Genomic DNA, 22,457 nt, shown 5'->3' on the forward strand with positions numbered 1-22,457 from the left:
GCGAGATGGTGGTCTCACACTGGGCAATGAAATTCGTCTCTCACCTAAAGACAATCACAAACATCCATGCCCATAGCAGGATTCTATTCCATAGGCTGTTGGTTGGAGAGTGGATATGCTAACCACTCAGCCAACAAATATATAACTTTATTGTGTTTCTCCCTCTACAAAAGTTGTAATGCTATAGTACAGCAATTTTCAACCGGTGTGTCGCAGCACACTGGTGTGCCATGAGATTTATGAAAACAAATTAATTGAAAGAAATTATGTCATAATTTGTGCATTTATTTATTAGTGTCTGGTCTTCCATCTTCTTGTGTGCGTCATCAATCAAAATTATGCCCATTTTTTGCCAGATCATCAAAAAAATTAAAAGAATATATTTTTAGTGTGCCTCAGAATTTTAATAATTAGTCTAGGTGTGCCGTGTTATGAAAAAAGGTTGAAAATCACTGCTATAGTACATTAATATAGTGGGCCAACTAAGTATTTTTTTTCTATTTTTTAAATTTATTTTTATATAATCCAGAAACCCTGCCCCAGAGACCAAACATAAAATGTTACCTTAGTTAAGATTTTTATATAAGAGGTATTCATTATATGATAATCATGGCATATGTATTTAATTTTTTTGTTGTTAAAATTATATTCAGGGAGATGATGAGCAACAAGATGATGGTGAGGATGATGATGATGATGAAAGCCAGAGTATGAAAGTCAAGATTCGACTTAGTAAAGGAGAAGGTTCTAGGAGAGTAAGTATTAAAAATGTTGTCTTTTATGTTGCTTTGAAATGGATAATAGCAATAGTAGAAGAGTGCGGACAGAAATGTCTTATTATTTACCCTGAGAATAAGTTTAATCTTATTTAGTGTCAAATATTTAGCTATATTTTAATATACCTTTATGCTTCAACTATCCACAAATGTTAAATACTTTTGTTTTTTTTCTCCTTATCATAATGATATTTCAGAAATGTTTTCCTTGAGTGTTATTGTATATTATTAGCAGACCTCCAAATCAATAGACTGATCACAGGAAATCTCAGATGAGTAATAACTCATCTGAGATTTCCTATGATCAGATGAGTAATAACTGATCTATGTTGTTACTGTAGCTCATTCAGTAACAATGATGTACTTGGGTTAATAAGACCAAAGTTCAAATCCTGTCCAGGATCTGAACAACTTTTATGAGGGCTTTTTTAACTGAAAATGAGTTAATTAGTCTCATACAGAGGTGTAGTGTCTATTCCCTTCTATAGCTGGAAAAACTGTTGCTGCAAGAGGGAGAGAGAGTGAGTGATAATTGAAGAGAATGGAAGACCTGAGGAAGAAAGAAGTGACATGAAACAGCAGGTAAGTAGAGTAGAAGAGCTTGTGAATGGATTGGCGAGTGGCATGAGTGGAAGAGAATGAGAACAAAAACACAAGACAAACAGGGAAATTGGAAGGGGGGGGGGTTAAGGTAGACACTATATTAGAATAGATGATGATGGATACAACAGGAGCAGATGTACGTGGGTGGTCTGAAAAGTTCTCGGCCTAACAATGAAAAAACGAATTTATAATTACAAAATTATTTTTCAACATAATCTCCCTTAAGACTAATACATTTATTCCAACAGTGCTCCAGCGCCATTATCCCGTCCCTGTAGTGGTTCTCAGTAAAATTTGCAAAATACTCCTCTACAACTACAATCACCTCTTGATTCGAAGAAAAACGCTGACCAGAGGAAGATTTTTAGTTGGGAAGAGATAGAAGTCAGAGGGAGCCAAATCTAGGGAATAGGTTGATGTTCCAACAATTCATAGTGTAAATGAAAGATGATTTTTTTCTTCTGCAAACCAGATCTTTTCTCACAAATTTTTTCGTCTAGTCTGGTTAAAAGATCGGAATAATATTTCTCCGGTTATTGTTTTACCCTTTTCAAGATAATTAATAAATAAATGCCTTTAGCATCCCAAAACACCGATGCCATGACCTTGTCTTCTTTGGCACTGAACAACTAGCTTCTGTCCACTGTTTTGACTGCTGTTTGGATTCTGGTATGTACTGGTGAAATTCATAGTCTCATTCATAGTAATAAACCGATGCACAAAATCAGTTTTATGCTTATTAAAACGCTCCAAACACTGTTCAGAGATTTTCATGTGAGTTCGTTTTTGATCAGCACGGCACCCATCTTGTGCAAAGCTTTTTCATTTGCAATTCTTCATGCAAAATATACACGTTCTTTTGAAATGCCTATAGTCAGCAAGTTCACACACTCGATTCACCGGTCATCCAATACCATATCGTGCACTGATCAATGACTTCTGGTGGTGTTACGCTTTTTGGACGGCCTTCACGTGGATCATCTTCAAGGCTGGTACAGCTACATTTAAACTCGGCAGCCCATTTTTTAATTGTCAAAAATGAAGGAGAAGAGTGCCCATAAACTTTTATGAACTTCAAATGAATTTCTTTTGGTATTAAACCTTCTTTTACAAAGAATTTGATAATCGCACAACACTCAATTTTATTGATTTCAAGGGATACAGACAACACTTTGTCTGTATTTTTGTTTGAAAACACTTTGTTTGAAATGCCTATAATCAGCAAGTTCACGCACTTCGATTCACCGGTCATCCAATACCATATCGTGCACTGATCAATGACTTCTGGTGTTGTTACACTTTTTGGACAGCCTTCACGTGGATCATCTTCAAGGCTGGTACAGCTGCATTTAAACTCGGTAGCCCATTTTTTAATTGTCAAAAATGAAGGAGAAGAGTGCCCATAAACTTTTATGAACTTCAAATGAATTTCTTTTGGTATTAAACCTTCTTTTACAAAGAATTTTATAATCGCACAACACTCAATTTTATTGATTTCAAGGGATACAGACAACACTTTGGCTTCTGACAGCTGCATAAAAAAAAAAACTACTTGATAGAATGACTTGCAATTTCAAATGGATGCTTATGACAGATGTACCAACGTAGAAAAAAAAATCTTGCCGATAGTTGCCATTTATAGTCGAAGCCGAGAACTTTTCAGACCACACACGTGTGTATAAGAAAGGATTGGAATGACCAGGAAAGTGGGGTAAACAAACAGGTCAGTGGGGAGGTGTAAAATCAGTGGTGATAGAGATGAGCAGCCAGTGGCGGGGTATGTAGGAGTCATATCTAAGAAGTGGGGTTAGGAAGGCTTGTTATAGAACCAGAAATATGTATGTTTACAAATGCAAGAAGTATTCAAAATAAAGGAAATGAAATTGCAGCATTAATAGAGTATATTTACTCAAAAATTGTTGAAATAAGTGAGACATGGTTAGATAAGGATGACATTCTCACAGGAGGAGGTGGATGGATATGATGTTTTTTGTGACAATAGACAAGACAAGAGGAGAGGACTGCTGTTGCTGGTAGCAGAGGAGTTATCTCCATCTAAGATGGAGATGAAAGGAGAAAACAGTAACAGTGGTTTTGAAGCAGTATGGTGTGAAGTGGAGGTGAATATCTAATTGGATGTTGTTATAGACCTTGTAATATGAAGGGTGGTGAGAAGGAAATGTATAAGTAAATCAGTCTAGCTACTAAGAAAAGGGTGATCATTATGGGTGATTTTAATTTCGGTAATATAGACTGGAATAAATGAATGAAGAGAGTGAATTTCTTGAGTTTTGAGGGACAACTACTGTAGGAAATATGTAATAGAGGGTACATGTTGATCAAGGATTTGATTATCTCATCAGAGGATATCATTGTAAATGAGGTATTGAATCTCCCTCCAGTTGGTGAGAGTGACCATGAGGTGATTACTTGGGTGGTGGCCAGTCCTATGGGGACTTCTGTGAGAAAGGAATATATGTGGAACTATAAGGCTGGTGATTATGACAAACTCAAGAGACAGCTTGTAGCTTTATCATGGAATGAAGAATTGGAAGGAAAAGAGATCAGTGCTGCTTGGGACATGTTTAGGAATTGTCTGGCAGAGGCAATATCTAAATGCATTCCAAAAGTCAAGAGGTTGAATAAGGTGGGTGTGAAATGGATGAATGAAGAGGTGAAGCATGCAGTTTGGTGAGTGGTGGTAATAGTTGGTTGCACGAGGATTACAAAGAGCAAGCAAGAGAGGTAACTTGCTTGGTAAGGGTAGCAAAAGTGCAGTATGAGCAGCAGTTAGATAATGAGCCAAAAAAGGAATCCTAGGCAATTTTTTTTGATATGTGGCCAGTAGAAGAAAAAATGATTATGGGAGAATGATATTAGTTGGAGAGACGGTAGAATGATAACCACTGAGGAGGATATAGCAGAGATGTTAAATGAGCAATTCATAAAGGTATTTCATCCTCTTGAAAGTAACACCATGTAGAACTTGATCACAATGGGAAGCGAGGAGGAGCCACTGATGGCAAGTGAGCAGGTAGTATATGAGGAATTGAGTAAACTTGATGTCAATAAAGCCATAGGACTTGATGGTACATGATGGTATAGGGGTTAAGATTAAGACTTCGAATTACAGACCAATCTGCTGTCTGGAGTTGTGTTAGAGAGGCTAGTGAGAAAACCAGGATTCAGAATTGGCATATACTGTGGTATATTTATATACTGCATGATGAGCTGGTAATTAAACTAGAACAGATTGGGGTTGGATAGTAAAATAATGGATTAGTGCAGTGAATTGGAGATTGTCTGTCTGATAGGTATCAGCAAGTTGTGTATTGGTGAGCAATATACCACAAGAGGAAGGTCACCAGCAGTGTGCCCAGTCTGTTTTGGGCCCATTGCTTTTTAATTTGTATGTAAATGATGTTGAGAAGGGCTTGGATGGTGATATACAGTTATTTGCAGATATTGCAAAGTTGGGAAGAACTATGAGGAGTTCAGTGGATGCCTTGCAAAGGGGCTTGAATAGACTTTCTGAATGGGAAAACGAATGAGGGTAACAGTTCAACGTAATGAAGTGTAAGGTTTTAAAGTTTGGTAAGCATAAGTAGGATGTAGTGTATGAAATTGATGGGAATATCTTAGAAAAGGTAGAGGAGATGAGGGATCTGGGAGCGTTGGTGGATAAGGCCCCAAAATTTTTATGACATTTTGCTAGAGTTGAGAGGACAGCACAGTGCATTATGGGAATGATGTAAAGAACATTGACATGGAGAAGTAAGGATGTTATGATTCTTTGCTTAAGGCTTTGATCAGACCACGTATGGATTACTGTGTGCAGATTTTTCACTAGGTTTTCCAAAGGATGAAGAGATGCTGGAATGGGTTCAGAGACAATTGAATGAGGTGGTTTCTGGTCTCTAGAACATAGAATATGAAGGAACATTGAAGGAAAGCAAATTGCAGTCTAGTGGTCAGATTTTTCATAGAATGGGTAGAGACAAGGAAAGAAGAAGAGGTCGTCCTTGGAAGCTGTATGAGGGCACACGCATGGGAGTGAGGAGTGGATGTTTTTTGAGAGATGATGGTGGTTGGAATGCAATGCTTGGAAGTGTGTTGAGTATGGAGATGGTGAATGCATTCAAGTTATGGTATGATGAGCTGTGTGTGATGGAGGACCTCCTGCAGTGAGTCAGTAATTCCAGTCTGCTAATAATAATCATAATAATAATCTCATAATAACATAAATAATACACTGTCCTCACAGCTTAGTTAAGTGCTTTCCAAACTTTTCATGTTGGTGACACACTTTTTAGACAAACATAATTTCACGGCACAGTAATTCAGTCTGATGTGCCTCTCATGGGTCACGTGGCCAGATCAGATGTAGTTTAAGTATATGCTTTTACAGTTATATTTTGTATAACTTGTAGAAGGTTTATTTAAAAATCTCTTCCTGTTCATCCGATACCGGGTTAATAAAAATTCACTATTTATAGTAAGTGATTAATCACTTACTCCTTTTAAAACTGATCCCATCATTACTATAACAAGCAACTCCTTTAAAGGTTGTGTGATATAGTTAGACTATACTCTCGTCTTGAGGGCACGACACAGTCTATTAGCAAACCAGAGGTTAAACTTGTTTCATGACACAACCTATCTCATGAAAACCTTTCGTTTTTATTAAAAATATATAATACAGTATGATCGAATAAAAAACACATCAAGTGAGCTGAAATGATTCTCTCTTCTTAATTTTTCAATGTATTTAATATAGGAAAAACAGATTTCATAGCTCGCTTGAGTTTTTTTGATCACACTGTATTTTTATATATAATAAAATATACAAAATAAAAATATATAATATATTTATATTTATTTCCAAGATTAATGTCATTGTTATAAGAAATAGAAAGAAAAGAAATAAATAAATAATAATAGAATTTTAATGAGATATATGAGCTTCATGGGATGAACACAGCTTTTCAATATTTGGTGAAATAGTAGATAAAGATACTCGCATTTCGTCATCAAGCATTCTTAAGCTTCTGCGTTTCAATGTCTTCAAGTTTGCCATCGTTGAAAAGGATACTTCACACATATATATGTAATGGAAAACTGCAAAAGAATTTTTAATGCTTTTTTACCTATGTTTGGGTGCATTTTTGAAACACGAATCCAAAAGTTGTCTAAATCACCCTCTTCATACATTATTATCAGACTTCGATCATTTTTTATTTCAGCTAATTCTTCTTCTTCAATAAGTGACAAGTTAATCATTGCAGTTGAAAAAAGTGGATTTCTGATCCAATCATAGTCTTGTATTTCAATATTTGGGAAGTAGTGATGAATTTTCTCTCCAAGCATTGTTAAACGGTCAACAATTAGCGAGCTGATATCACATTTTAGTTTACAGTCTGCAGTTTTGGAAAACATTTCAAAATTTCCACCTTCACTTTCCTTTTCTAAATTTCTATCTTGTCTCTCACAGCACAAATTTTATCCACCGCTGTTAAGATATTTTCTCCTTTTCCTTGCATAGTGATGTTTATTTTATTCAAGTGTTCAAATATGTCAGCAAGATAATCCAATATTTTGCACCAATATTGGATTTGTTTAATCCAATATTGGTGCAAATAATTTGTTTTGAATTAGATCGCAGAATTCATTTTGTTGATTTTACTCAAAAAGTTTAAGCATCATTTCCCTCAATTCATATACACGACAAAGCACTCGACCTCTTGACAGCCAACGAACTTCTGAGTGTAGTATAAGTTTTTTAAATTTTGCCCCCATATCTTCACAAATTTTAGCAAATAATCTTGGTTTAAGAGGTCTACTTTTAATGTAATTGACCATTTGAACAACTTTGTCCATAACCTTTTTTATTCATTACCAGTGGTTTGCACGACTAGTGCTTCGCAATGCAAAAAGCAATGAGTAATTATAATATTTTCATTTTCTTTCTTTGCTAAAGCTGTGAAACCTTTTGTTGAACCAACCATTGAAGGAGCGCCATCTGTGCATATTCCTACACAATTTAACCATAGCAAATTATTTTCCTTCATGAAGCAATCTACTGTTTTAAATATATCTTCGCCTCTAGTTTTCATTGGAAGTTCTAGACAACACAAGAATTGCTCAATAATTCTGTTAGTATGAATGAAACATATAAAAACGAGTAATTGCGTTAACCCACTGACATCTCTTGATATATTTATAGATCTTCTTTATAGATTTTAAAAGTTCAATAAAGTATTCTACTGGCTTTTCTGACAAATGACTGTGTTTTGAGGTAAAATGGCGCTTTAATTTGTTTGGTACTATACTTTCATTTGATCAATACAATCTTTATTGTATAAACGAGGCGTGGAAAATTTTCCCTTACACTTCTTCCGTATTAATGCAGACCATTCAACAGTTGATTCTTGTGTAGTTTCCTCTATAGTCGATACATTTTGTTCATCACAAACGTCACCTTCAGCTTTTCTTTTATTAATTAGAAACTTATCCATTTTACAGGTAATTCAACACCAATTTGATAAATAAAACTGTGTGAATTTATTGTAAAGCTTTAACAGTAACTAAACATAAAATAAAGCACCAGCTCTTCGTTTATTCATGTTGCAGTTAGAATAAACATCCATAATAACATTTGTATGAATAAGTGAGTCGCTTTATTTTTATTGGTCGAACGATAATAAAACCGAGCGACGACTATGTGATAAAACCACGGATGAATTCGGCTGCATTTATTCTCCATTATTTATCGAAATATATTGATATGAAATATTCTTAAAAGTTAAAAATAATTAAAAGATAGTTTGTATATAAAATTTTGAAAGTGAAATTTAAATTCTAGAACGTAAAACATCTTGCAATTACATTTTATTTAAAGTAAAGTATTTTTGGGACTCTTTAGTGCGGCTCTGCACAATTTAGCTTCTGTTTACGTTTACTGTCACTCATACTTGAATGAACTATAGAAAACTCCAACGAAAACCGAAACTGATGGTGATGGCTGCATGCAAGTTGGTATAGACTCAGGGAGGGGGTTCCGAGCAGTTGACCAAATATCTTCTTTAACGATGCTAACTAAAAGTCGTACTGGTACTTTGTGAAATGGATTCCGCTGTTGGAAATTTTCAGCGATTATTCTGTTTAACACTTTATGTTCGTGCGACACACCATACTGCAGCTGACACACTAACGTGTCGCGACACACAGTTTGGAAAGCTCTGGCTTAGTTACTTCGATCATAATTCAGAGCCCATCAAGAGCCCACTTAGATTAACGACACATTCTGGCAATGCATTTACTTACCCACCATTCTCCATGTAAAAACTCTAATCTTCACTCACTCACCACAATATTATACAATTTCCAAAGTAGCCTTATGTTCTTCCTACCTGTCTCTCAACAGTCTATATAGAATTTCATCCATTGTTAATCAGGAAAGCATCAGTAACTTAAATTTCTATTGTATGACTTCTCAAATGCTATCCAGTGAGCTCTTTGACCTACATTTCCTTAACATCTTCTCGTAAACAACATTTTGGAGTCCTCATTGTTTAGTTACATACATCTGAATCTTCTCCTGAATCTTCTCATCACAAAGTAAATCAAAAACAGAATCTGTACATGTTGGTTCAAGTGCAGTCTTACAGTGGTAAAATTACCTTATTTCTACTTGCAAATCTTATCATCAGCATGATATTATTATTCATGTGGGTACCCTCGTGTAATTTAGTATCATTAAAAGAATCTTCATGGGAGACTTACACTATCGATTAACACAATACCTATCATACATCTCCTTAAACATATTCATTGTTGGAGCACTCACAGCCACCTGGCAATCCATTCACTACTCTGCAAGAAAAGAACCTGGTCCACACTCCCTTACTAACCACACTTTTAGACATTCCAAGTGTTACCCTTGTTTTTCCCCTACTCTCCATGTATTGAAAAATTTCTTTTGTGTCAATCTTATAGAATACCTTTAATAACTTAAAAGTTTCTATCATATCCCCTCTCCTCAACCTGTCAGCTAAACTCTGCAACCCACACACGCACTCAGTTTATCCTCACAGGGAACATTCCATAGATCTATCACAAGCTTGGTTACTTATCTGAATCCTCTCCACCACCTCCAAATCCCCAAGAAATGCAACTGACCAAATCTGTGCACAGTAGTCAACATGCAGCCAAATCATAGCTTATAAACAGAGATAGTAACTTCCCTATCTTTACTGGTCATTGTGCTCTGCAACATCCAAGTAATCATCTGAGCTATTTTATCAACTCTTGCAACATGTCCTCTGAATTTCAAATGTCTATCCACTGAACCCTTCCCCAGATCCCTAGCCTCAGAAATTTCCTGTAAGCTAGTACCATCAATATAATACAAAGTATGTAATCTTTTCATCCCAAGTGCATTATATTACATTCTTTCAACATCAAATCGACAACATTATCCTTTTCCCACACCACCAATTTATTTTAATCATCCTACAAGATATCAATATCACCTTTATCCATAGTTTTGCATTATCAACAAGGAACTGAATATCTCTCCTCAAATCTTCCTCTATCATTAATGTGCAAATTAAGAGTAGTGGTGCTACTACAGAACCCTAGGGTACTCCACTAGTCACCCTCATTCACCTTGATTCCACTCCACTATACACCACCCCCTATCCATGCCGCCAACTTCATATCCATTCCCATTTCTTCCAACTTATGTAATAATTTTCCATGTGGTATTCTGTCAAATGCCTTTGCAAAGTCCAGCAGTATCACAGTGTGACCATTTCTTTTATCCAGTTCCCCTGTCACCTTATTATAATATGAGAATAAATTGCTGAGGCAGGACCTACCTTTTACAAAGCCATGCTGCCTCCTATAGAGTATCATATTCCTATCCACCCATTCCTGAATTTTGCTTTTAACCAACTTTTCCAATACTTTAACCACCACTCCAGAGATGCTAATTGATCTGTAATTTGCTGCTTCTGTCTTGGAGCCACCTTTATAAAAATGGACTATCTTACCCTCTTTCCACTCCCTTCTAACCAATATCCATTACATTCTTTCTCTGTAACTACATCATTCTCTGACAACCAGGTCTCGCTAATGCCAAAAGCTCCTTCTCTTTATTTCTGATACTTCAGGCATTCTTGTACATGCATTCCAACATCCCCTTGGACCCATAGTTGCTCTTACATCATGTCATTCAAAAACCTAAAAAACTGTACCCAGCTCTTTACAATCATTTTTACACTCATACTCATCTATACCAGGGATGGCTATTTCCTCACAGTCATTCCCTACACACATGCTTGATTGCTCCCCCCCCCCCCCCAATATCTCTAGTTTCCCCTGGTTTTGCACTTCCAAACTCTCACTAGACAATACTACCTCCAATCTAACTCCATAGCCATTCAAATGCAGTCCTTTTCATTCATCAAATTCATTCCATGCATCTATAAACTGCACACCATTCTTTTTCTCCAGAATTTCAGGGTGTCCAAGACTCATCAAGAGAGGTCATTTATCATCTATACCAGCAGTCATATATTTTCTTTAATTAATTCAGACTGCCTGCACTCATCACCTCCAAAGGCAATCCATTCCCAGTGCTGCTGTATGAAAGAAAAATCTAGCTCTCACCTCTTTTTTTACTGCATTCATTCTCAACTTCCATGGATGCCCTCTTGTCCTCTCTCCACCCCAATAAAATTAAAAGTTCCATCTACTGGTATCCTGTATGATCCTTTCAGAAGTTTGTAAGTCTCAATCTTATCACTCCTCTTTTTCCTGTTGTCTGTAGTCCCCCCAAATCCTCAGTCTGTCTTCATAATCTGTCTGTATTCCACAATCCCAAACATGAACACACTCATTTGCACTCTTTCCACTGTACCACCAGAAGACCAGACCTCTACACAGTAGTTCAAGTGAGGCTGAATCACCACCTTTGAGAGAGGCAAAATGACTTCCTTATCCTTACATATCAAGGTTACTTTCAGTAATGCATTATCTTCTGAGGTGTATTTGCAGACTTTGCTATATGTCCCTCACACTGCAACTTCTTGTATGCTAAAACTCCAAGATCCCTAGCCTGATTAGTTTCTTTGAGCATAATGCCACCAATTTAATATGACACTGGATATCTCATTACCCCAAAATGCATTTTACATTTACTAGTATTGAACTGATAGCCATATTCACATTCCCACGGTTCCAGCTTATTCAAATCATTCTGCAAGTACTGCATGTTAGTCACATTCCTGATTACCCTTTACTATATTTCTACATTATCAAAAAGAGGAAACTAGCATGTTTCCTTGCACTGATTTTTCCACATATTAACTTTTTAATATTTTTAATCTTCTGTTGTTGTTTTTAAATGCTATTAAAAATAAGAATGAAAAGCACATCTAGGCAAATTTATTTTTAGTAAAAATGAACTGAGACCTTATAATTTTAAATAAAAGTTCTATGTATTTTACATTCTTTTAATTTTATTTATTGACAAATGATATGCTTTGCTTAGCTACAAGATCGTACAAGAAAGCGTAAAGGAAGACCTAGCAAACGCTATATTAGTGATGATGATGATTCTGAAGAAAGTGACGAGGTAAGTTCATTATTTTATTAATTCATTGCAAAACATTACATTCTGACTTGCATGAGAATGTTATTAGAATGAGAATTAGATAGCCAGTTGCCTAATGATGTTCATGATTTGTGCATTTCCATGAATATTGTATACTATCTGTAGTTGATTGTCATGGGCAGCACAAGCACCTCAGCCTACATATAGAAAAAAAAAAAAAAATTGGAACAGAAGATTAGGTATTTCAGCACTTTTTAGTTTCGCTTTTAATTTTTGCTTACTTAAATTTTATTTTAAGTAAGATTATGTATAATGAGATTTGTGCAATACCATCCATGTTTTCCTCATTTTCAGCTCTTAACTGTACATTTACTTTTACCAGTTCATGAATTCTTGATGTGTCTCTACTTAACTACTCTTGAAGACTGGAGGCTATTTCTGATTCCAGTCTCCTAGTCACCTGTATTCTTAATCAGTAAGCAGGAAAAGTAATGAAATCAATCATGCTGTTAATACGTAAAGTATCCATGAAATATGGTATCACAGAGGCTAGGAAGTTATTAGTCGTCAAATGTGAGATAATTATCTGATTATAGGCCACTTTGGCCTTTTTAATTTCTTGCATCAATATACCATTTTACAAATTAATTGCTTAGGAGTGAATTTATTCTTTGCTATTGTTGCATTATGTACATTGGTCCTGGTACAATTTTTTTTATTTTTAATGGATAATTTTAAAAAAATATATTTTAAACATTTTGTAATAGAAGGAGTTCTTGACACTTCTTCAATAGGTCTGAAGCTGTTTAAATTTTTAGGCATTAAAAGAAATGTTTAGTTTCTATAATATTTAATTAACCTCACTGAACATGCCAAATGTTGAGTGGAATAAATTTTGCAATTTATTATCAAGTTAATGATATGATGAAAGAAGCTTATTTGTTCACCAGTAAGCTTTTTTCATCAAATACATCATCTTTTTATCTCATGTTTCTCATGTGGAACACCACTCTAGATATTATGACTTTTGGACCAAAAGTAATAATATCTACAGTGGTGTTCCACAACTCCAGTTGGATGAGCTACTGCCGATCTTTTCCAATCCGATTTTTCATTGTTGAAGAAAATATGACCCACACCCCACCCTATTAAACCATCAATATGTCCCCAGCATCGCTGGGTCTTAAAATCCTTGAAAAATCTAGTTCAGTAGACAAACAGAGCTATTAAACTAAACTGGATATGCCATTCTGAAACAAAATAATAAAAAGAAGTGTAAGAAAATAAATCCAATTTCATTGTTGCTGCATAAGAATATTAACAGATGATGAAATGGCATATAATAGGACTAAGTGAAGTGAATCGAAAATCAGAAAGAATGCATAACACTAAAATCAGGAAATGTACTTTAGAGGAAAGGACCACATGATGTCAAGCAGAAAGGAGTAGTTTTTCTCATAAACAAAAGCAAAGTAAACAAGGTTACTAAATATGCAAGAATATTAGATAAGATAGCATATATCATAATGCAAACATTAGAAAAGAAAACAATTAAAATAATACAAATATATGCACCAACCAATATGTGTCCGATATAATTAAGCAGGATCCTGCAACCTACACAATAGAGTTGGGAGATATTAATGCACAACTGGGAAAAAATAAAAATGAAATAGAAAAGTATAGGAAAAAACGGCATAGAATAATGAAATGAGAGAGGAACCAGTTGAATGGTATGAACACATTTTACAATGAAAGACCAACACTAAAATGAACATGCTTCTGGCTGAAAGGCTATTAGCTATTCATAACTATTCTTTTTCAGGAAATAACAATGTATCATCATCAGTGGTCCTAACAGGCACTTAAGCACCACGACCTTCCAACTATTCTTGGACTTCACAACTGCAACTCGAGGATAAGGTGGTTATCCCTATGCCTCCTGGGGTGTCCTATGTCTGTAGATGTATGTTCACAGGGCTGGTTTGCCTATTCTGGGGGATGAAAAACCCCCTACCTCTGTATGAGACCAGCTAACCTCACCTTTCGTTGAAAGAGACCAAATAAAGGTTCCTCACATCACTGATGGGAATCGAACCCAGGTCTTTCAGATCAAAGGGCTTTGTCTATACTGACTGAGCTATGGAGGCTCAAATAACAATGTATACTAAATATTAATATACTTTCTATATTTCGGCACTGTTACATTGCCATCATCTGGGATCCTCAGTCTTTCTATCCATATTGCCTAGTTTTTAGTTTTTCAGGAAATGACAACATATACTAGAATATTAATTATAAAAAACTTTAATTAATACTTTCCTATATTTTGGCAATGTTAGATTACCATCATCAGGGATCACAGAAAACAATAATATGTACACACAGGCACTAACACTGAGCAAATCAGCTTGAATAAAGGCAACAGAAGTCAGGCCTAGAGTCCTAAACAATGTCCCCTAGTCAGCTAAATTGGGTTGTCTTGGCCGTTGAACTGATGTTCTTAAAATATATGCTTCCCAAATTTGGGACAGTCTCATGCACCCAAATTTGTTGAGGTTTGGAAAGTTTTTAAAGCTGAGGCAGATTCGATGAATAGTCTTTCATACTTGTATTTGCTGCAGTGTAATAGAGTGGCTTTCTTTCAGCATATCCTGTGGTGGGTGTCCAAAGCATTTTCAGCAAGTCCTGAGTGGCTGTATTGGTGAAACCGGGTGTAGTCCTTGTGTTCAGATATCCTGATATTAGCTGTCCTGTCTGTTGGGCAGTAGTAGGACAGTTTACAACTGCAAGGGACCTGGTATACTCCAGTTAGATCTAGGAGATGTGGCTGTTCTTTGGTGGAGCAGTAACAAGATATCAAAGATAAAAAAAGACATAGTTGAAAAGGCTGGGCAATATATTTCAGAACTGTTTAACGCCACAAGCATGTTGAAAACACTATGAAATGGAAGCCAGAAAAATAGAAAGAAGAAGAAGAAAGTATCCCAGAAATACAAAATTTCAATAGAGAACAAACAATGAAAAATATGAAAAATAATAAAACTACAGGAGAAGATGTAATTATAATAGAAATTATGAAAGCAGCAGGAGAAATATTAAGAGAACTAAAAAATTTATTTCATAAATGCCTAAATGAGAAAGATATATACCAAACAGATGGAAAAATTCTATCATGATACGCTTGTTCAAAAATGATCATATGAAAAAAAAAAAAAAAAAATAGAAAATTACTGACCTATAAGCTTACTGCCACAAGTATATAAACTGTTTATAAAATATAACAAACAGAATCATAAGATTATTGGATGAAGCTCAGCTTACTTAAAGAACAAGCTGGATTGAGAATGTGGCTTAGTATAATCGATCATCTGCAGACATTGAATCAGCTAAGAGAAAAATGCAGAGAATGCTTACAACTGTACTTAGGCTTTATATATTATTAAAAAAAGTCTTCGATTCAGTTGAAAAACAAGCAATTCTAATAGCAGTAAAACAAACATGGAGTAAACCAAAATTATGTACAGCTAATAAACAAAATATATGAAAAAACAAATGCTAGTATTTTTGTATATGAACACAGCAGTCCACTCCAACTAAACAGCAAATACTCCAAGGGGATACTATTTCACCCAAATTATTCACTGCAGTATTTAGAATATGCCCTGAGTGAACTAGATTCGAGTAACAAGGATTAATATCCTTGGATTGAATTAAATGTAGTATTAAATTATGTAGGATTATATATAAACTTTCTTTACATACACACATATATATTTTATAATTAAATTCTTTACAGTATGCAATGATATTGTAGCAAGAAAACAAGAAAATAAAACTAGAAAAATTAATGATGATTGAATTAAATGTAGGATTATATATGCAAACTTTGCTTAAACTTGGATAAAGAATTAAACAGGAATATATTTCTTATTGAGCACATTCACTTTCTTTGTTGTATTTTTTGTTTATTTCACTTGTAACTAAGTGAAAAAACTTTCAGACATAGAAATGTTTTGGCAAAGTTTTGAAAAATGGAGAAAGCTAATAATATTGGTAACTGCTGTTGGATTTCTTTTCAGGACATAGACTAGTCATCAGTAACACCATGTTTCAGCATGAAGATGTACACAAATTCACATGGGGAAAAAAAAGACAATTAATGAACTAGTGAATTAATTGTTCAATTAATTCACTTTCTGTCCTTTATATACAGTACTTAAATGCCACGCTATTATGTGAAATGCGATCAACCCGGATGTTATTGATAAGGAAGGAGTATTTATATGAGGAGAATGCTGATGTAAGTTAAATAGTGTAAATCCTCTGATGACATTAGCAAATTTCCAAGTGTCCATAGCACTTTGAATGCTGTAACTAGCAATTTTATTTCTCGACAAACAACTAATTTCTGCTTTTAAAAAGCAGAAGTAAACATTAAAAGTCTGCAATGAGTAAAATGCTTTTAGACTTACATGAAATAATTTTAATATAACAAACGTTTCTAACATATTTTCTTGTAGTATTTTATTAGCACTTGATATTACAGAAGTGACCAGAAATTTAATTTATTTAGAATGATGTACATGGCTGATGTTGGTGCTTACTGTTGGGTACATTCTCACAGAATGATTTCCCTTTAAACCTGTGTGTTTAGATGAGGCAACAGTTGACAAGTAAACCATTTCCAGGAATAAATGTTTCTGGTCCTGGCTATGATAAGGACAGACTTTATTTGTACAAGTCCTCTGTGAAGATGGTTTTTTGCAATTATAAGTTTCTATTTTTGAGAGCCAGCAGCACTGGCAAAGCACAAAACAGTAATATGTATCTGAATGGTAACCTACAAAATATAAGACTTATTGTTAAACTGACCATAGATTTTTAATTCATACCTATGTTCGTACAATATTTTTTTTTCATTTTGATTACTTCTTTTATATATATATATATTTTTTTTTCTGCAAATAAGTGCAGGCCTATTCTATATATATATATATATTTTTTTAAATTTTCGTATTGTTCGTACAATATAGAGAAATGTCACGCGAACGTGTTACCTTAGCTACCTAACAGGTACTAACATTTTTTTGTATTCTTAAACCTTTTTTGCATTTACCATTTTTTTGTACAGTGCAAGCCTTGAGAAAGCTATTCAGCTACTAGCGAAACCGGTATGCAATATTGTACGAATTAAAAATCTATGGTCAGTTTAACAATAAGTCTTATATTTTGTAACATTTTATGACCAAAAACATGTATAATTTGAATGGTAACCTGTTCAGCAGATATAACTGTTCTAGATATCTAGAACAGTGTTTCCAAAAGTGTGGTAAGTCTATACCCCCTCAAGGATTTGCAAGTTTTTTTAGAGGTATGTTATCATGCTTTTTTTTTTTCGTTTTGATTACTTCTTTTATATATATATATATATACAGGGTGTCCCAAAATTCACGCAAGAAATAATTTTGATAGAAAACACAGGTTTTTAATTAAAAATTGTAATTTCTTATTGATTCATAAAGTATACAGTATAGGGTTATGCATGGAATAGCATATCGGGTAAATGGCCTCCACGGCTTTGCTGGCACATACGCACTCTTTTGTCGAAATTTTCCATGACCGTTTTGCATAAATGTGGCTGAATTTCGTTGATACAGCGCTCAATTTCCTCCTTCAAGGCGTGGGTAGTCGTGGGCTTGTTGGCATAAACCTTAGACTTCAAAAAACCACAAAGAAAAAAGTCCAACGGTGTTAAGTCACATGATCTGGCCGGCCAATTCTGATCACCAAAACGGGAAATTACACGACCAGGAAATGATTCATGCAGTAATTGAATTGTTTCTTGGGCTGTATGGCATGTGGCACCGTCTTGTGGAAACCACATGTCGTCCACATCCATATCTTGCAATTTAGGCACAAAAAACTGGATTATCATGTCGCGATAGCGAGCACCATTAACTGTTATTGCCTTACCAGCCGCATTTTCGAAGAAGAATGGACCGATGATGCCTCCAGCCCAAAATCCGCACCAAACAGCGACGACACGTGGATGCATTTGTTTCTCAACAATCACTTGTGGATTTTCTGAACCCCAAATGCGACAATTTTGTCGATTAACGAAGCCATCAAGATGAAAATGAGCCTAATCGCTGAAGATGATTTTGTTCGAAAAATAAGCATCCACTTGTTGTTCCATAATCCATTCAACGAACTCTCTTCGCTGTGTGTGGTCAGTAGGCTTCAGTTCTTGAGTCAGTTGAACTTTGTAAGCATAAAGATGCAAATCTTTTGTGAGAATACGCTGTAGAGAGCTTCTCAAAATGCCCAATTCAAGACCACGGTGCCAAATTGATGTTCCTGGACTCTCAGCAACACTCTCACGAACTGCTTCAATGTTTTCTGTTGAACGACGGCCAGAGTGTATAAGATCACTAATTGATCCAGTTTCCTTGAATTTTTTAATTAATCTTTTCACAGTTGATGAAGTTAAATCACTATTCCGACCATATTTTGCACGAAAATTGCGAACTGTAGCTGCCAAACCTTCATTATTTTTAAAATATTGCTCAACAATGAAAATGCATTGTTCTTTCATGTAGCGCTCCATTTTTAATAACCCTGGACTGTCACGCTGTCTTTTTTTTCTCGTTGGCAACACTTTATCGCACAAATGGCGATAAAGTGGCGCTAAATTTAAATCTTGCGTGAATTTTGAGACACCCTGTATATGTGTGTATATATATATATACATATATATATATATATATATTTTTTTTTTTCAATAACTAAAAAATCTAAAATCAGTTCTTAATGAAATGTTACTTGGCATATATTGACTAGCCTCCATCATGGCCACATCTGGTTGACAGCACAATCGTATTGTCAATTGTAACGGCCATCAGCAATTATTTCATGCACTTATCTATACATGTTTAACCATGTTTGTGTCACAGGTTGTCTTCTTGCCATCTTTACCCCATCTGTTGAACTCCCTATAGGACACCATGTATATTAATTGTCTTATCTTCTTGTGGAGGAGCAGAGATATCAATATTAGGATATTATCTATTATCTTGCTCAACAATAAACAAATATAGAGATGTATTTCACCAAACTAACTTTTTCCCATCAGAAATAAGTTCATTCAGGTCACTTATTTTTATTGAGGTCACAGAGTTTTTTTAATGAAATATTATTATAACTTCTTCTAAACTGATTTTGCTTGAAGGGAGGATATTCAGGTAATCAAAGTTTGGGAAACATTGATCTAGAACAGGGTAATGCAATATTTCTATGAAGTCTTCTGCTGCTTCTAAATCAGAAGACTTCTCGCTTTGTTTGATGGCAAGGCAAGTAAAGGACATACTCTACCAATATATGTCACAGTACACAAAGTAATAAATACATAAAACAGCAGCATAAACAGATGTGAAAATAAGAGTATGAAAACATGCAAAAAAGTGTATAAAATCAAGCGTAAAGAAATTCTTGGTGGAACACTGACTGCTGTGCAATCAATGTTTCACCAAGGTTTAGGGAAAAGTGGAACTGACTTGATATTTTAGGAACTGCAATTGTGGCAGATTGTGTAATACACTCCATCACATGATTCACTGCATTGCTGATAGGAGATGAGCAGACTGTTCCGACAAGGAAGAGAAGGTGATCCAGTAAGCATGCTCATATTTTCAATACAGGGAAAGTGTTCACTCTGCAGTGAATTGGAAACATTGGGAAGTGGTAGGGAGGGTGAGCAGACAGTTAAGTCAATGGCAGTAAATGTTCATTTAGGCAAACATTCATGGAAGGTGTTACTTTGTGTGTTCAAGAGGAAGAAATTATTGTTGTCAGCATATACTCTACAACTTAGTTTGGGCACTTTCACTTAGACCGTTTCTGTTTAAATTCCCCATTAAAAGTAAAAGGATGGTAACTGTAATATGATGTCAGCATCATATAGTTATAAGAGATCTAACCGAGAGTTAGATGGTAACTGCCTCTTCATTTTTATCAAGTGGGACTTGCTGGATGGGGATATAGCTGTCCACAAGAATGATGACTCCACCATACAGGTTCATCCTGTCCTTATGAATGATGATTATGTTTTGTAATGCCATATTGTCAATGGGCTTCAGATATGTTTCTTGCAGACAAAAGCATATTGGTTTCTACTTCTGCAACAGAACCTTCATATCAATGTTTTTATGAAATCCATGACAATTCCATTGTAGGAATATTTTCATTATTTATTTATGATGCTGTGAGGTCTTGTTTTCACTAGCATTGGGTTTTTTCATTCTAGAGAATTGTGGACAGCCAGTATTTATATTTCTGCTTGATCAGGAAAAATATCCAAGATGTCATCAAATTGGACTCCTTCTAGGATACCATGTATAGTATATTAATTGTTTTATCTTCTTTTGGGGAGCAGAGATATTCATCTTAAGATATCTCTTCTCTCCCTCCCCCCCATATTTTAATGGATCATGGGGCATTCCTCTGATTAGTGGATTTTTATTTAAAAAAACCATTTTTGACATGTCTTCAAGAGTGAACTCACATCAATTTTTCTCTTTGATATCCTCTTAAAGAAATAGTAAGCAAATCATACCATTGAAGGATATTGAAATTGTCAGGTAGGATCAGCAAACATGTTAAGATCCATAGTGTAAGAGGGTTTACACTATATGTTGCTAGTTTTATGGCATACTGCTTCTTTGCCTCCTGGTATGGAATGCTCTGCTCAGTTTTTATTTTTTGGTTTGTGGCATGCTTGGGAATATGCTGGCCCCTCACTGTTAGGGCATTTCGCACTTGCATTCTTTGTTCTCATGATCTTTGTTTGCCACATCAGGCATAGATTACTGCTTTTCATGGCTCTGTAATAACCTTTTTTTTTTTTTTTGACATTTAAAGTAATACAAAGAGTTTGGGTATGTTAAAAGTAAAGCTCATTATGGAAGGCCCACTATCAATAATAATCATAATTGTCTGGTATGCAGATGAACCAGCAAACCATCCAAATTTCGACTTTTTTGGAATGCAAGATATACATACAGAATTAAGGAAACTGTTCATATGCATAAATAATACACTTAGAAAAATGAATCCAGAGTATTTTAATAATAAGGTGATACACCTTGTTACTAGTTGTACATGGGAAACACAGGTAACCCTCATATAACAAGGATGTTAGGTTGCATAGAAATGCCATGTTATGCGAGACTCAGATCACATACAAAAAGTAGGATTATGTTCCAAAATCGTTTTTTTTTTTAATTATATAAACAACAATGACATATCCAAGAAAAAAATATTTTTATTTAATTCAGGTAATTCATGTGAGTAATGAAACAAATACATAGTATAAACTTATAAAAATTACAAATTGCACATATGCATAAATATTTCAGGCAAAATGAAATAAAGTGCATATTTTAATTGTCATCACTGTCTTCAAAAGTAACATTTTGTAGATGTTCTTTATTTACGAGTGGCCGGACGTCATCACTTGAAATCTCTTGAACATCATTTGTATAATTCTCATTGCATACTTTGGCTGGTTTAATTATCAAGAAGTCAGTAATCAAACCTTGCTTACCACTATGCTGCAATTTTTTATTTAGTTCATAATACGGAGCTAAACAAATATCCAACTGTGAATTTTCCAGAGCTCTCTGTTGAAGGATCATTATCCGTAAAATAACTTCCTAACTTTCCTGCCAAGTCCAATCCTTTTGCTAATCTCTTTAAACTGAATTCTTTAACGGATTCATCACAATCAGAATCTTCGGCAGAACTTTCTCTGCCATTTGGTTGGACGTCATCTATTTATTGTACCAGTTCCTCCTCATTTAAATGTTTCCCAATCAATTCATTCACTAATTTCGTTTTCAAACATATTGCAAAAACCCTTTAAGTGGCTATTACTATAAAAATAAATTTTTTACATAAAAAAAGCATTATTACATATTGCATGTAACTCACCAGAAAATAAAGTGCTCAGCTTGAGATTAACTCACTTATGATTTTTAATGCACTTTCCTCGCAAAAAACCGAAGACAATTTTCAACAATAAACACTTTATGTACTTGCATGGTAAAGGGTATTTCCTCTAATATAAATTCGCTACTTATAACTATGAGTGCATGACTGATACAGGCAGATGCAAATTTAGCGAAAAAAAAATTTGATTTATAAGTCGCATAGTGAAAAATATATGAAAAGATAAAGCGTTACTAAAATTTGTAGACCACACTATATCGAAACCGCATTGTATAAGTACCACGTTATACGAGGGTTATCTGTATATGATTTCTGCATTAATTCAACTTTGGTATCAATTCTAGGTCTGACTCCTGCTGATGAGACCTCAATAAAGATTGAAACTGATCAGAGTCGTGACCCTTCCCATTCAGTGCATAACAATATACACTTCTGAAAGGAAGTATGCTCTT

At 34.8% G+C, this 22,457-nt stretch overlaps 1 protein-coding gene across 6 annotated transcripts in view; it reads left to right on the forward strand.

The window, feature by feature from the left end:
- Positions 1 to 22,457, forward strand: part of brm (ATP-dependent helicase brm) — a 677,861-nt gene that overhangs the window by 644,908 nt on the left and 10,496 nt on the right. For all 6 annotated transcript variants that reach the window (XM_090410652.1, XM_090410651.1, XM_090410655.1 and 3 more), the window contains 2 exons: positions 654 to 755; positions 11,935 to 12,018. In XM_090410652.1, the coding sequence (XP_090266778.1) occupies positions 654 to 755; positions 11,935 to 12,018 (186 nt within the window). The remainder of the gene's footprint in view (positions 1 to 653; positions 756 to 11,934; positions 12,019 to 22,457) is intronic.

The sequence above is a fragment of the Typopeltis vanoorti genome, chromosome 20, assembly GCF_054136105.1.
Source record: "Typopeltis vanoorti isolate ZY-2024b chromosome 20, IOZ_Tvanoo_1.0, whole genome shotgun sequence".
NCBI classification, from domain to species: domain Eukaryota; kingdom Metazoa; phylum Arthropoda; class Arachnida; order Uropygi; family Thelyphonidae; genus Typopeltis; species Typopeltis vanoorti.